This window comes from Ranitomeya variabilis, chromosome 8 (assembly GCF_051348905.1).
Source record: "Ranitomeya variabilis isolate aRanVar5 chromosome 8, aRanVar5.hap1, whole genome shotgun sequence".
Classification (NCBI taxonomy): domain Eukaryota; kingdom Metazoa; phylum Chordata; class Amphibia; order Anura; family Dendrobatidae; genus Ranitomeya; species Ranitomeya variabilis.
The window spans coordinates 143714482-143730403 of record NC_135239.1 but is presented as its reverse complement, the minus strand read 5'-3'; the positions used below and the strand labels follow the sequence as shown (position 1 = coordinate 143730403).

At 43.7% G+C, this 15922-nt stretch overlaps 1 protein-coding gene across 4 annotated transcripts in view; it reads right to left on the bottom strand.

The window, feature by feature from the left end:
• Window positions 1-15922, bottom strand: part of EP300 (EP300 lysine acetyltransferase) — a 185684-nt gene that overhangs the window by 12339 nt on the left and 157423 nt on the right. For all 4 annotated transcript variants that reach the window (XM_077276079.1, XM_077276081.1, XM_077276080.1 and 1 more), the window contains exons 26-28: window positions 12244-12357; window positions 12002-12167; window positions 4464-4628 (exon numbers count right to left, since the gene is read on the bottom strand). In XM_077276079.1, the coding sequence (XP_077132194.1) occupies window positions 4464-4628; window positions 12002-12167; window positions 12244-12357 (445 nt within the window). The remainder of the gene's footprint in view (window positions 1-4463; window positions 4629-12001; window positions 12168-12243; window positions 12358-15922) is intronic.

Genomic DNA, 15922 nt, shown 5'->3' with positions numbered 1-15922 from the left:
ATGGTAGTAAAAGCCATGGAAAGACAAATGTTTGGTTACAGACGCGACTGCGGTCGTATCAATTGTGAACCCTCCAACAACAGCCTGGGAGGAGGCTGAGAACGAGGTAAAGATAAGCGACGCGTTCTCTAAACACCAGCAACAGGAGGCTCGGAAATTAGTGCAACAGAATACAGACGTATTTTTAGAACTGCCTGGCTGTAAATCTGTAATCCAACAAGACATTGTCACTGAGCCTCAGGTAAGGGTGCGATTGAAATCGCACTGTATGCCAGTGGAAAGCCATCGCGGCTGAGGTGGAGCAACTGTTCCAGATAGGAGTCAGAGTCCGGAGTGAGTGGACTATCCCAATTGTATTGATTTCAAAGCTGGACATATTTTTGCGATTTTGTAACGATTTCCAAAAATTGAATGTAGTGTCAAAATTTGACCTTTACCCAATGCCCTGGGTAGAGCAGCCGATGGAGAGACTGGGGCAGGCCCAGTATTTTATGATGCTCGATCTGACCAAGGGTTACTGGCATGTGCCTCTGACAGTCTGTGAAGAAAAGACCACCTTCATTACAGGGTCTCTATCACTAGGTTGTCTTGCCTTTTGGGTTACATGGGGCCCTGGCCACATCCCAGAGGGTGATGGACAGTTTTAGAACCCCATCATAAGTATGCATCGGCGTATTTGGATGATATCTTTAGTACAGACTGGCATATTCACAAGTGTGCAATAGGTCTTGAGGAAGCCCAGTACTTGGGGTATGTGAATATATAATTAGGGTTTGATAACCTCACGGTCAAAATTGAGGCCATTCAAAACTGGCCCTGACCTCTTACAGTGAAACAGGTAAGAGAATTCCTCGACATCATTGAGTATTAAACACAACTTATACCCAATATTGCCAGGAGATTGGCACCTTTGACTGATCTCTTTTAATGGAAGGAAATCAGTCATGGTTCGGTGGAAGACTGAGGGACAGGAAGCATTCCAGTCCATGAAGTTTGCGCTGTGCAGACAGCCCGTTCTGACCAGACCCAACTTTAAGCAAAGCTTTATCGTGCAAACAGATGCCTATGAGCTAGGCCTAGGAGCTGTTATGTCTAAGGAAGTGAACAGAGAAGAACATCAGGTCACCTACTTGAGTAGGAAACTTGCCCTGGCAGAGAAAAATTATAGCGTAGTGAAGGAGTGCTTGGCCATTAAGTGGGTCTTGAAGTCCCTATGTTGTTATTTACTCGGGTGACAGTTTTGCTTGCTAACAGACCATTCACCCTTGCCAGGATGAGAAATGACAAGGAGAGGAATGTAGGAGTCACCAGATGGTTTTTTGTCATTGCAAAACTTTAGTTTTTTGGTGGAACATCGAGCTGGGAAGTTGCCTCGATATGCGGATGCCCCGTCATGGGCACCCTGTATGGTGACAGGTGTTTAACCCACCAAGTATGAACAGAGGGCTTATTTTTGGGGAACACTGTATACACTTACACACATTCAGAGTGTGTGACCTTAAACCTACATATTTTCTGAAAATAGATACTCGACACATGATGAAATTGCCACCCAGCACTGTACAATCACAGTACAAGTCTGCATCAAAGTGCAGTCAATGACTAGAAATTTTATTTATGGATACATGCTCAGTTTTAGGCTAAAAGTCTGACAAAAGCAAAGTTAGATGCATAATACAAATTCAGGATGTACACACAAGTCACTTATGTGATCATATACACATACAGTACAGAAATGAGTATATCCAACAGATGACCTAATTAGGTGTGCAACTGTTCATCTTCAATAGAAACAAAAAAAAATAAAAAAAACACCCTTTGAAGATGATTTGTCACCAGGTTGAAATTGGCCAGATTTTGACGATTTTTATATTCATTGCTCCAGAGTATTCCATTTTTATTTTTTAATCAAATCCGCCATGTAGTGTTTTTTTTTTTGTTGTTTTTTAGAGCCAACTGTTATGGTCTTTAACAAGGAGGGGGATGGAGTGGTTTGCCAGATAATGCAGAGCAGCCAAAGACAGACCCCAGAGAATCCTGTTAGCTGTGTCCCCTTGTAAAGACCATAACATCTAGAACTGAATTAGACAGGCCCATATTCGTGGAATCGGATTGTAGATTTATACAAAATAAATAAAATGGCATACTCCCGAGTGAGCCAAGGGAATAAAATAAAAGCAAAAATAGACCACTTCTAACCTGGTGATGAATCATTTTTAAATCTGACAGCACATATCATTGACTAGTTAAAGGGCAATAGCATGAATTTTCTTCATGCTACCATGTGTCCTTATTGTTCCCCCTCAGTGACTGAAGACTGTACAGGGCAGAGCTCACAGTATGAAAGCTGCGATTTTTCCACGTCACTTAGAGATCAGAATTTGCCTAGTTTTGTAAAGCTGGATTTGTATACTAGATGTGCCTGGCCATTTGTTCTGCAGGATGTCTGAGCGGGACATACAGTACAGACCAAAAGTTTGGACACACCTTCTCATTTAAAGATTTTTCTGTATTTTCATGACTATGAAAATTGTACTTTCACACTGAAGGCAACAAAACTATGAATTAACACATGTGGAATTATATACTTAAAAAAGTGTGAAACAACTGAAATTATGTCTTATATTCTAGGTTCTTCAAAGTAGCCACCTTTTGCTTTGATGACTGCTTTGCACACTCTTGGCATTCTCTTGATGAGCTTCAAGAGGTAGTCACTGGGAAGGGTCTTCCAACAATCTTGAAGGAGTTCCCAGAGATGCTTAGCACTTGATGGCCCTTTTGCCTTCACTCTGTGGTCCAGCTCACCCCAAACCATCTCGATTGGGTTCAGGTCTGGTGACTGTGGAGGCCAGGTCATCTGGCGTAGCACCCCATCACTCTCCTTCTTGGTCAAATAGCCCTTACACAGCCTGGAGGTGTGTTTGGGGTCATTGTCCTGTTGAAAAATAAATGATGGTCCAACCAAACACCTACCGGATGGAATAGTATGCCGCTGCAAGATGCTGTGGTAGCCATGCTGGTTCAGTATGCCTTCAATTTTGAATAAATCCCTAACAGTGTCACCAGCAAAGTTCCCCCACACCATCTCCTCCATGCTTCACAGTGGGAACCAGGCATGTAGAGTCCATCCGTTCACCTTTTCTGCGTCGCACAAAGACACGGTGGTTGGAACCAAAGATCTCAAATTTGGACTCATCAGATCAAAGCACAGATTTCCACTGGTCTAATGTCCATTCTTTGTGTTCTTTAGCCCAAATAAGTCTCTTCTGCTTGTTCCCTTTTCTTAGCAGTGATTTCCTAGCAGCTATTTTACCATGAAGGCCTGCTGCACAAAGTCTCCTATTAACAGTTGTTGTAGAGATGTGTCTGCTGCTAGAACTCTGTGTGGCATTGACCTGGTCTCTAATCTGAGCTGCTGTTAACCTGCGATTTCGGAGGCTGGTGACTCGGATAAACTTATCTTCAGAAGCAGAGGTGACTCTTGGTCTTCCTTTCCTGTGGCGGTCCTCATGTGAGCCAGTTTCTTTGTAGCGCTTGACGGTTTTTGCTACTGCACTTGGGGACACTTTCAAAGTTTTCCCAATTTTTCGGACTGACTGACCTTCATTTCTTAAAGTAATGATGGCCACTCGTTTTCTTTACTTAGAATTTGTATTATGGCAAAAAAAAGCAGCTAACAGTCTATTCAGTAGGACTATCAGCAGTGTATCCACCAGACTTCCGCACAACACAACTGATGGTCCCAACACCATTTATAAGGCAAGAAATCCCACTTATTAAACCTGACAGGGCACACCTGTGAAGTGAAAACCATTCCCGGTGACTACCTCTTGAAGCTCATCAAGAGAATGCCAAGAGTGTGCAAAGCAGTCATCAAAGCAAAAGGTGGCTACTTTCAGGAATCTAGAATATAAGACATATTTTCACTTGTTTCACACTTTTTTGTTAAGTATATAATTCCACATGTGTTAATTCATAGTTTTGATGCCATCAGTGTGAATGTAGAATTTTCATAGACATGAAAATACAGAAAAATCTGTAAATGAAAAGGTGTGTCCAAACTTTTGGTCTGAACTGTAGCTGGTGACAAAGTTGTACATTGCTGTGGTGTTAATAGCGGAACAGAAAATTTCCTGCATAAAACATTTTGTGAACTGGTGCAAAGATGCCCCATCGAAAAAATAATGCACTGGCTGTCAAAAACTGCAACAACGGGAAAGTATAGGATCAATGCCACCAACAAGTTTCTTCTGATACTTCTATACCATGACTGATAACAAAGAAACAAGACATAAAAGCGGAGTTAACTATATTTTGTCATTTTCATCCATAATTAAAAAATATAAATAATTTCCAGTGGGGCAAAGTGAAAATGATAGAAAATATTTTCTATAATATATCACGTTTCAAGAAGTTGCAGAACCCTGAAAAAAAAAAAAAAAACAGGGAAAACCTATATTCACCTCGATGCTCTCATTGCCAGTATTCTCTTCCCGCTTTCTTTCTTCTTCCTCCTGTTCTAACTCTTTGATACTTTCTTCTAGCACATTTGGCCAGAAGTCACCCTCAAAATATGGCAACTCTTTTGCACTTGTCAGTCGGTCTTCAGTTGCCTGCTTAAAAATATCCTGTTTGAGGGAAGAAGAAAAAAATTATACATAAGAAAATGTGAAGTTAGTAAACGCTTTCCTTTGAGGGCTGGATAGTTCTAAAATCTATCATAATGGAATAGAAACTTGGTTGGGAAAATGCAGGTAACTATAAAAAGCATATTGGGTATTTAAAAAGGAAACGGACATTTTACAACATTTCACGGTTTAAAGAGATTTCTTAAACAAACTTTTAATATTTGACCGAACTTTCAATTGAAAGTAGATCAACGGGGGGTCTGGGTACTGAGGGTCCCACAAACCCCCTCTTCACCCACTTAAGAGATGTGAAGCTGAGATGACATGATCAAATAGCTCCTGTCTGAGGGCGCACACAGAGTGGGGTACAGATTCAAAAGTATGACTGGGCTTCAAAGCCCCCCACCAATCTGCTTGCAACTAAAAAAAATTATTAAATAAGCTTATGTACTCTAATCTACTTTTTTCTGTTGCTCCTGAGAAGACCACTGGGATGTAGGGATATGTATCGTCTTGCTTTGCATACGATGCGAGATATCAGAGCTCACATGAACCTTTCCTTTGGGCACAGGAACTGAACAGTAACAGATTCTGCTGTCTGTTAAGAGTACAGGTGGTGTATGCCTATAGGCTACATGTCTTGTCTCAGCTTCTTAAAGAGAACCTGTCAGCAGGCTTGTGCACAATAACCTACAGTGTCAGGTCGGCACAGTTATACTGATTATGTAAAATAGTATGTAAATTAGGGGGCAGGTCAGTGAGGGATCAGTGACCTGTCAGAAGCCGTACAGATGAATAGCTAAGCAGAGCACTGCATGAAGACCCCCCCACAGACCACCCCGAAGCACAAGAATCTAATTAACTCAAAACTGAAAATAAAGATTAAACAACCACAAGACCGATTTCATCACTCAGATATCATTGTAATCTGTATAATGGCGCCGACCTGACACTGTCTGTAGGTTAATGTGCACAATCCTGCTGACAGGTTCCGTTTAAAGCACATATGTCAAGCTCTGGGCAGCAGGGCGAGTATATTTGGCCCAAGATGCCAGGCAGGTCCATTAGCCTGTGTGTGGAGCCCATTAGCCTGTGTGTGGAGCCCATTAGCCTGTGTGTGGAGCCCATTAGCCTGTGTGTGGAGCCCATTAGCCTGTGTGTGGAGCCCATTAGCCTGTGTGTGGAGCCCATTAGCCTGTGTGTGGAGCCCATTAGCCTGTGTGTGGAGCCCATTACCCTATGTGGAGCCCTGTGTGGGGCCCATTACCCTGTGTGTGGAGCCCATTAGCCTGTGTGTGGAGCCCATTACCCTATGTGGAGCCCTGTGTGGGGCCCATTACCCTGTGTGGAGCCCATTAGCCTGTGTGTGGAGCCCATTAGCCTGTGTGTGGAGCCCATTAGCCTGTGTGTGGAGCCCATTAGCCTGTGTGTGGAGCCCATTAGCCTGTGTGTGGAGCCCATTAGCCTGTGTGTGGAGCCCATTAGCCTGTGTGTGGAGCCCATTAGCCTGTGTGTGGAGCCCATTAGCCTGTGTGTGGAGCCCATTAGCCTGTGTGTGGAGCCCATTAGCCTGTGTGTGGAGCCCATTAGCCTGTGTGTGGAGCCCATTAGCCTGTGTGTGGAGCCCATTAGCCTGTGTGTGGAGCCCATTAGCCTGTGTGTGGAGCCCATTAGCCTGTGTGTGGAGCCCATTAGCCTGTGTGTGGAGCCCATTAGCCTGTGTGTGGAGCCCATTACCCTGTGTGTGGAGCCCATTACCCTGTGTGTGGAGCCCATTACCCTATGTGGAGCCCTGTGTGTGGAGCCCATTACCCTGTGTGTGGAGCCCATTACCCTGTGTGTGGAGCCCATTACCCTGTGTGTGGAGCCCATTACCCTGTGTGTGGAGCCCATTACCCTGTGTGTGGAGCCCATTACCCTGTGTGTGGAGCCCATTACCCTGTGTGTGGAGCCCATTACCCTGTGTGTGGAGCCCATTACCCTGTGTGTGGAGCCCATTACCCTGTGTGTGGAGCCCATTACCCTGTGTGTGGAGCCCATTACCCTGTGTGTGGAGCCCATTACCCTGTGTGTGGGGCCCATTACCCTGTGTGTGGGGCCCATTACCCTGTGTGTGGGGCCCATTACCCTGTGTGTGGAGCCCATTACCCTGTGTGTGGGGCCCATTACCCTGTGTGTGGGGCCCATTACCCTGTTTGTGGAGCCCATTACCCTGTGTGTGGAGCCCATTACCCTGTGTGTGGAGCCCATTACCCTGTGTGTGGAGCCCATTACCCTGTGTGTGGGGCCCATTACCCTGTGTGTGGGGCCCATTACCCTGTGTGTGGGGCCCATTACCCTGTGTGTGGGGCCCATTACCCTGTGTGGGGCCCATTACCCTGTGTGTGGAGCCCATTACCCTGTGTCTGGGGCCCATTACCCTGTGTCTGGGGCCCATTACCCTGTCTGGGGCCCATTATCCTGTCTGGGGCCCATTACCCTGTCTGGGGCCCATTACCCTGTCTGGGGCCCATTACCCTGTCTGGGGCCCATTACCCTGTGTGTGGAGCCCATTACCATGTGTGTGGAGCCCATTACCCTGTGTGGGGCACTCCCAAGTGCAGTAACCACAGCAGTGTAGAGGGATAGGTGATTACAGAATACTCACCTGGATCAGTTGTACAATGTACAACACTATTTTGCATGCATGGATTAAACTCCCCAAGGCTGCAGCTACTTCCTCGGACTCCCGAGGTTGTCGACAGGAAACAATATACCAAGGAGAAAATAAAAAAAAACCAAAAGCTTGGTGAAAGGAGTGCTGCCAAGGAAGGGAATATCCAGAGGTATAAGTAACAATCTTATTTATGCAACGCGTTTCAGGGTCGATAGTACTCCATCAGGCAAGTTATGCCTGATGAAGGAGTCCCATCAACTCAAACACATGGCATGAATAAAAGACTTACTTTTACCTCTGGATGTTCCCATCCTTGGCAGCGCTCCTGTCACCAAGCTTTTGTTTTTTTTTTCTCCTTGATTATACTGTATGGAGCACTATGTGAGGCCTATTATACTGTATGGAAGACAATGCAGAACTTAGTTCTGCTGTATTGATGACTATGATCAGAAAATAAAAGCAACAAAAAATGAAATACTTAATAAAATTAATAATTAAAAATTATTAAAATATTGGACAGAAAGAATGGTTCTACACCATTATAGCATAATTCATATAGAAATAGATGTAAAAATGAACCCACATGAAAAAGAAATATGTAATATATATAAATCTTTATTGATATATAGATAGAAGATAGATAACAAAAAATCATTTAAAACATTAATCCAAAGTTAGCCAGGAGGGGGCGCTAAAGCAAAATAGCCAGCAAAATTGCATTGACCTGAGGCAAAACCATAGAACTAAGAAGCAAAATATAAAGAAAAAATAAAGTGCATATGTGCAAAGCTGTAATCACATAGTGTAAGTGAACACATACAAAAGTTGAAAGTGTAAATAAAGCAAATTGTAAGTCGAGAAAGACTGTGCAAATAAAGCAGTGTGATCTGGCTTATACCTTTCAGTGTGCTGGCGCCTGGTGTCCCTACGTACGTTTCGGCGATAAATGCCTTCTTCCGGGGGATTACATATTTCTTTTTCATGTATTGATGACTATGTGGGACCCAGTATACTGTATGGAGCACTTATTGTGGCCATTATACTGTATGGAGAGCTGTGTGGGTATCACAGTTGGGGAATCATACTGTGATGGGGTCGCAATGCGTGTGTAGGAATCCCACTGTGGAGGTATCATACGGCATTTGGGGGCGCTTTTGTTTGCAACATACCTTATCTGTATTATTCAAGTTTTTTTTAATCCTTATTATTACATATCGTATTTTTCGGATTATAAGACGCACTCCCCCCAATCAAATTTGGGGGGAAAATGGGGATGCATCTTAGAATGCGGATACACCTTACTGGTACCGTTGCTGCAGGCCACAGGCTGGGATGAGGTGGTGTCTGGTGCTGCTACGAGGGTGTAAGGTGCCGCTGCACGTGTCTCCGATGCTGCAGGGGGCTCTCTGCTGACATTTTGTGAAAGGCCAGTGCCCTCCGCAGTTCCATGGTTTCCTGTGCAGTGGACTCTAGGAAAAAGGCCACCGGGGGCCGGCGCATACGCAGATGGAGTTCTTGACACCAAGATCTCAGGAGATGACACCCCCAGCAGCAACGCCGGGCCACACATCAGAACACCCCCTCATCCCAGCCTGCAGGATCACCCCACTCCTGCTTCCTCCAGCAGCGACCCTGGGACCCAGCTTCATCGCACCCCCCTGGTAAGCAATAAGACACATGGATTATAAGAAGCAACACTATTTTATATAAAAACAAAAATCCCTATTTTTCTCAAAATTTGGGGTGTGGCTTATAATCCGGAGCGTCTTAGGGTATGTGTCCACGTTCAGGATTGCATCAGGATTTGGTCAGGATTTTAAGTCAGTATTTGTAAGCCAAAACCAGGAGTGGAACAATTACAGGAAAAGTATAATAGAAACACATGCACGACTTCTGCATTTATCACCCACTCCTGGTTTTGGCTTACAAATACTGACGTAAAATCCTGACCAAATCCTGATGCAATCCTGAACGTGGACACATACCCTTATAATCCAAAAAATACGGTACCCGTATATACTCGAGTATAAGCCGAGATTTTCAGCCCAAATTTTTGGGCTGAAAGTGCCCCTCTCGGCTTATACTCGAGTCACGGTCGGCAGCAGGGTCGGCGGGTGAGGGGGAGAGGGCGCTGAGGCATACTTACCTGCTTCCGGGGCTCCTGGCGCTGTCCCTGCAGTCCCACGGTCTCTGGGTGCCGCAGCTCTTCCCCTGTTCAGCGGTCACGTGGGACCGCTCATTAGAGAAATGAATATGGACTCCACTCCCATAGGGGTGGAGCCGCATATTAATTTCTCTAATGAGCGGTAGCGGTGACCGCTGATAGAGGAAGAGGCTGCAGCACCCGGAGACCAGCTGTCCGGGAGAAGGAGCGGGACGCCGGGAGCAGGTGAGTATTAGATAGTCACCTGTCCGCGTTCCACACGCCGGGTGCCGCTCCATCTTCCCGGCGTCTCTCCGCACTGACTGTGCAGGTCAGAGGGCGCGATGACGCATATAGTGTGCGCGCCGCCCTCTGCCTGATCAGTCAGTGCAGAGAGACGACGGGACGCTGAGCAGCTGCAAGCAAGAGAGGTGAGTATGTCTTTTTTTTTATTGCAGCAGCAGCAATGGCACAGCTTTATATGGAGCATCTATGGGGCAATAATGAACGGTGCAGAGCACTATATGGCACAGCTATGGGGCAATAATGAATGGTGCGGGGCAATAATGAATGGTGCAGAGCACTATATGGCACAGCTATGGGGCAATAATGAACGGTGCAGAGCACTATATGGCACAGCTATGGGGCAATAATGAACGGTGCAGAGCACTATATGGCACAGCTATGGGGCAATAATGAATGGTGCAGAGCACTATATGGCACAGCTTTCTATGGCACAGCTATGGGGCAATAATGAATGGTGCAGAGCATTATATGGCACAGCTTTCTATGGTACAGCTATGGGGCAATAATGAACGGTGCAGAGCATTATATGGCACAGCTTTCTATGGTACAGCTATGGGGCAATAATGAACGGTGCATAGCATTATATGGCACAGCTTTCTATGGTACAGCTATGGGGCAATAATGAACGGTGCAGAGCACTATATGGCACAGCTTTCTATGGCACAGCTATGGGGCAATAATGAACGGTGCAGAGCACTATATGGCACAGCTTTCTATGGTACAGCTATGGGGCAATAATGAACGGTGCAGAGCACTATATGGCACAGCTATGGGGCAATAATGAACGGTGCAGAGCACTATATGGCACAGCTTTCTATGGTACAGCTATGGGGCAATAATGAACGGTGCAGAGCCCTATATGGCACAGCTTTCTATGGTACAGCTATGGGGCAATAATGAACGGTGCAGAGCACTATATGGCACAGCTATGGGGCCATAATGAACGGTATGGAGCATCTATTTTTATTTTTGAAATTCACCGGTAGCTGCTCCATTTTCCACTTTAGGCTTATACTCGAGTCAATAAGTTTTCCCAGTTTTTTGTGGCAAAATTAGGGGGGGGTCGGCTTATACTCGGGTCGGCTTATACTCGAGTATATACGGTATTTAAATTAGGCCATTGGGTCATATGCTTTAAAGGGACTGTCAACACGGAGTGACTTTTCAAACCAAGCAGATAAGCTGAAAACCGGATTCTACAGATCAGTATGATTACGGCAATACAGGACTTGTCAGAGGCCATCGGAGCTCCTACCTCACAGACTTGATTGATGATTAACTCAAGGGACTGGAGACGTGGCAGAAACACTCGTTAATGTGATGAAACAGGCATGGAAATGTGGTACCTCATAGGCACAGCAGCCGCAAGTTACTGCCACGTCATCTATATACTACACTAATTTCCACCCCTGCCCAGGAGATGTGGTATATCCCGACCACATTCCCGCAGAGTCAGACACAGCCATTACACAGTACATAGCAGGGGCACAGCTATAAGATCTCAGCGCAAGAATATATTTTTCTTTAACACATCCAATTGTGGAACTTATTTTATCCACATGGTATGTTGTTCTTGCAATACGTATATGCAGTGTATCTATGTTGTTGTAGTTACACATTTATTGATTGATACCAGCTATCTTACATCTCACGTACAATTTTATGTACCAATAGAACTTACACCTTTTAATATTATTTTCTCTCTGACTTTGGTTACTCGCCCTATTATGTAGTCATTTTTCTGTGAATATCCATTCATATCAAATAAGATTAATTTTCTTGTATTTGGGTGTTTTTCTTTGTGATGGGATATGGTTAAAGAAGATCACTAAGGTTATGTGCACACGTAAGAATTTCTTGCAGAAAATTCCTGAAGAAAACCGGACATTTTCTGCAAGAAAACCGCATGTGTTTTTTCCGGAGCTTTCCCAATGCATTATATAGCGGGAAAAACACGAAAAAAACCCCGCAAAATTAATGAACATGCTGCGTTTTTTACCGCAATGCGTTTTTTACACGGAAAAAAACGCATTATGTGCACAAAAATTGCAGAATGCATTCTAAATGATAGGATGCATATGTATGCGTTTTTTATAGAGAAAAACACGAAAAAACCGCAACGTGTGCACACAGCCTTATACTGACATCTAGTTACACGAGGATTGTGGTCTAGGGGACAAGTAGTTATTGGCAAAGGGATTCTGGTTACATAGGAGTTTAGCATTATATAAGTCTACAACACACTTTTTCCCAACCAGCTATACAGACCTTATAGTCATGAATAATGCGCTCTGACACAGACTTGTCCAACATTTTCTTGTACCACTCTTGCAGGCGTTTGGGTTTTGGTATCTTTTGGTCCATGGGGTGACAATGAAAGATGTAGTCATCTCCTTCACTGGGAGGACAGGCCCATATATGCCCTGTTGTATAACTGGCAAAAAAACATTAAATCAGTCATGGAGAAAAACCTTACTACCTGGTATAATTATAAGTGCTGTCAAACTTACCCAAGTTTCTTAACATACTCCAAGTATCCAATTAAAATTTCATGGTAGACAGCGGTTCTCAGAGACTTTGGCCGAAAAAAGTGAACACTATCAAGATAGGAAATGTATACTCTCCTAAAAGACAAAATTAGAAATGAAGACGCTTTACGAAACGATACCAATTTGATATACTGTAGATAATAATGCATTCATATATATTTGGCATCTGATGGTGATGTCCCAGTTGATAAGGATAAAAAGTGGCTTTAGGGCTAGGTTCACATCACTTGTAAAGTACTCAACAAAGAGCACTACGTTAGGGATTCTGTCAGAATCCCTGAAAATCTTTAATTTGACAAGAACCCCGATGGAGGCATTCACCTAAAAGGTCTGCCAGTTCATGTCTGACAAAGATGAATATTGCCATTAAGTGTCCACTCTGATTGATGGCTTTGTTCCAGTGAATGGCTTCTTCAGATTTCCATTGGAATACAGGATTCCGACAAAAAGCCCAATGTAGTGCGGCGCAGCACACAGAGAATCTAGCCCAACCTTACAATAGATTTAATCTATCCTCTACAGACGCAGCGAAACACCTAAGGGTCTGTGCACATGTTGCGTTTTTGTCATGTTCTCACAAAACCTTAAGGATGGATTTCCTAGTACCAGTAATGTGAACGAGATTCGATGAGTCTCATGCACATTTTGCTTATTTTTTTGCTTGCAGAATAAATCTATAGTATGTCAATTCTTTCAGCATTTTGCTGCAGATTTCACTCATACCAATGAGTGGGAAAAATATGCAACAAAAAGCATCTGCTGCAAATACTTAAAGGAGGCCTGACTTAGCTGTAAAGCAGACATTGCCAAATAGTTGTTTTTATACCCTGGATAGATGTTTGATGGTTAAGGGTGCACCTCACGGGTCCCTGCTGATACCTCCAGGGCGGGTCATAGTTTTAATGGCACCATTGTAGTGTGCGTTCAAATTTTGCTTTACGTTAAATTATTCTGGTTGATATAATGTGGCAAAAAAGGGCAATTCTGGTATTTATTCATATTTTTTTTAGCTTTCATCATGTACAGTGTCAGACTGAAGCACCCAGGGCCCACCAGTGACACTGATTATGAGGGCCTTCTGTTCAGCTATATTGCAATATTACCCGATCCTTCTTCACTAATTTCTCTATGCTTCTACAGGTCCTTCTCAAAAAATTAGCATATAGTGTTAAATTTCATTATTTACCATAATGTAATGATTACAATTAAACTTTCATATATTATAGATTCATTATCCACCAACTGAAATTTGTCAGGTCTTTTATTGTTTTAATACTGATGATTTTGGCCTACAACTCCTGATAACCCAAAAAACCTGTCTCAATAAATTAGCATATCAAGAAAAGGTTCTCTAAACGACCTATTACCCTAATCTTCTGAATCAACTAATTAACTCTAAACACATGCAAAAGATACCTGAGGCTTTTAAAAACTCCCTGCCTGGTTCATTACTCAAAACCCCCATCATGGGTAAGACTAGCGACCTGACAGATGTCAAGAAGGCCATCATTGACACCCTCAAGCAAGAGGGTAAGACCCAGAAAGAAATTTCTCAACAAATAGGCTGTTCCCAGAGTGCTGTATCAAGGCACCTCAATGGTAAGTCTGTTGGAAGGAAACAATGTGGCAGAAAACGCTGTACAACGAGAAGAGGTGACCGGACCCTGAGGAAGATTGTGGAGAAGGACCGATTCCAGACCTTGGGGAACCTGAGGAAGCAGTGGACTGAGTCTGGTGTGGAAACATCCAGAGCCACCGTGCACAGGCGTGTGCAGGAAATGGGCTACAGGTGCCGCATTCCCCAGGTAAAGCCACTTTTGAACCATAAACAGCGGCAGAAGCGCCTGACCTGGGCTACAGAGAAGCAGCACTGGACTGTTGCTAAGTGGTCCCAAGTACTTTTTTCTGATGAAAGCAAATTTTGCATGTCATTCGGAAATCAAGGTGCCAGAGTCTGGAGGAAGACTGGGGAGAAGGAAATGCCAAAATGCCTGAAGTCCAGTGTCAAGTACCCACAGTCAGTGGTGTGGGGTGCCATGTCAGCTGCTGGTGTTGGTCCACTGTGTTTCATCAAGGGCAGGGTCAATGCAGCTAGCTATCAGGAGATTTTGGAGCACTTCATGCTTCCTGGCACCTGCTCACAGTGCCAAAACCACTGGTAAATGGTTTACTGACCATGGTATTACTGTGCTCAATTGGCCTGCCAACTCTCCTGACCTGAACCCCATAGAGAATCTGTGGGATATTGTGAAGAGAAAGTTGAGAGACCCAAGACCCAACACTCTGGATGAGCTTAAGGCCGCTATTGAAGCATCCTGGGCCTCCATAACATCTCAGCAGTGTCACAGGCTGATTGCCTCCATGCCACACCGCATTGAAGCAGTCATTTCTGCCAAAGGATTCCCGACCAAGTATTGAGTGCATAACTGAACATTATTATTTGATGGTTTTTTTGTTTGTTATTAAAAAACACTTTTATTTGATTGGACGGGTGAAATATGCTAATTTATTGAGACAGGTTTTTTGGGTTATCAGGAGTTGTATGCCAAAATCATCAGTATTAAAACAATAAAAGACCTGACAAATTTCAGTTGGTGGATAATGAATCTATAATATATGAAAGTTTAATTGTAATCATTACATTATGGTAAATAATGAAATTTAACACTATATGCTAATTTTTTGAGAAGGACCTGTATATACTCAGACTGAGTAGGTTGTTAAATAGCAAGATGCTGCTCGTGTGTGTACATGTTGCACCAAGTGTACTGTGCCAAACACTACTCATAGGTTGTGGGGCCCACTTTGAACCTCACCTATTACCCCGTAGGCAGGTCAAAGCCTGACTATGCAGGGTATATTCGTAGGTCCGACAGGGGGAAAAAAACAAATATAGGTCATGACACAATGAGCAGGAGGTGAAAGATAAAAACACCTTTATTAGAACAAATGGTGGCACAACTAAGAGGTGCCCGCACATAAAAAAAAAAAAAATGAATGGAAGATGAGCACAATAGAAGTACAGCAAAAAATACAGCACTAGTTGATATGTATTGCTTTGGTTCAGTTTGTTCTGATCTTTATATATTAGTAGGAGTATAACAGTTTTAGAAGCCTCCATACACCCACGTATATAAACATAAGGAAAATCAACCAAGTCTATAAATGCAGAGAGCTGGCAATTAACTTCAGAAGCCAACTCTAAATACAAAAGTGATGCCAGACATTTTTTTCTCCATCCTACTTTCCAAAGTCTTCTTTGTGCTGGTCATAACCAGGAGTAGAATGAGTACTTGCTCAATAGGATGCAAAAAGAATTAAAAGGTGTATTCACACCTCAGAAATGTATGGCATATCCAAACGCTATAAACCCATCCTGCAAGCAGAGACGGCAACCTCCAAGTGAAGACTGAATTGGGAGATGAAGATTGATCAGCTTCAGGAACATCAACCATCAGTGGCCACCTCAGCTTGCAGAATGGAAGACTCGTATCTACTAGGCATTCAAGATATTACCACATTAGCTGAGGAAAATTACATTTCTTGCTAAAATCATAAAGCAGATTATGATGTCCAGAAACATTACTAAAGTCAATTAAAATGTTACACCTGTCATGTGAAAAACACACTATTAACCTGC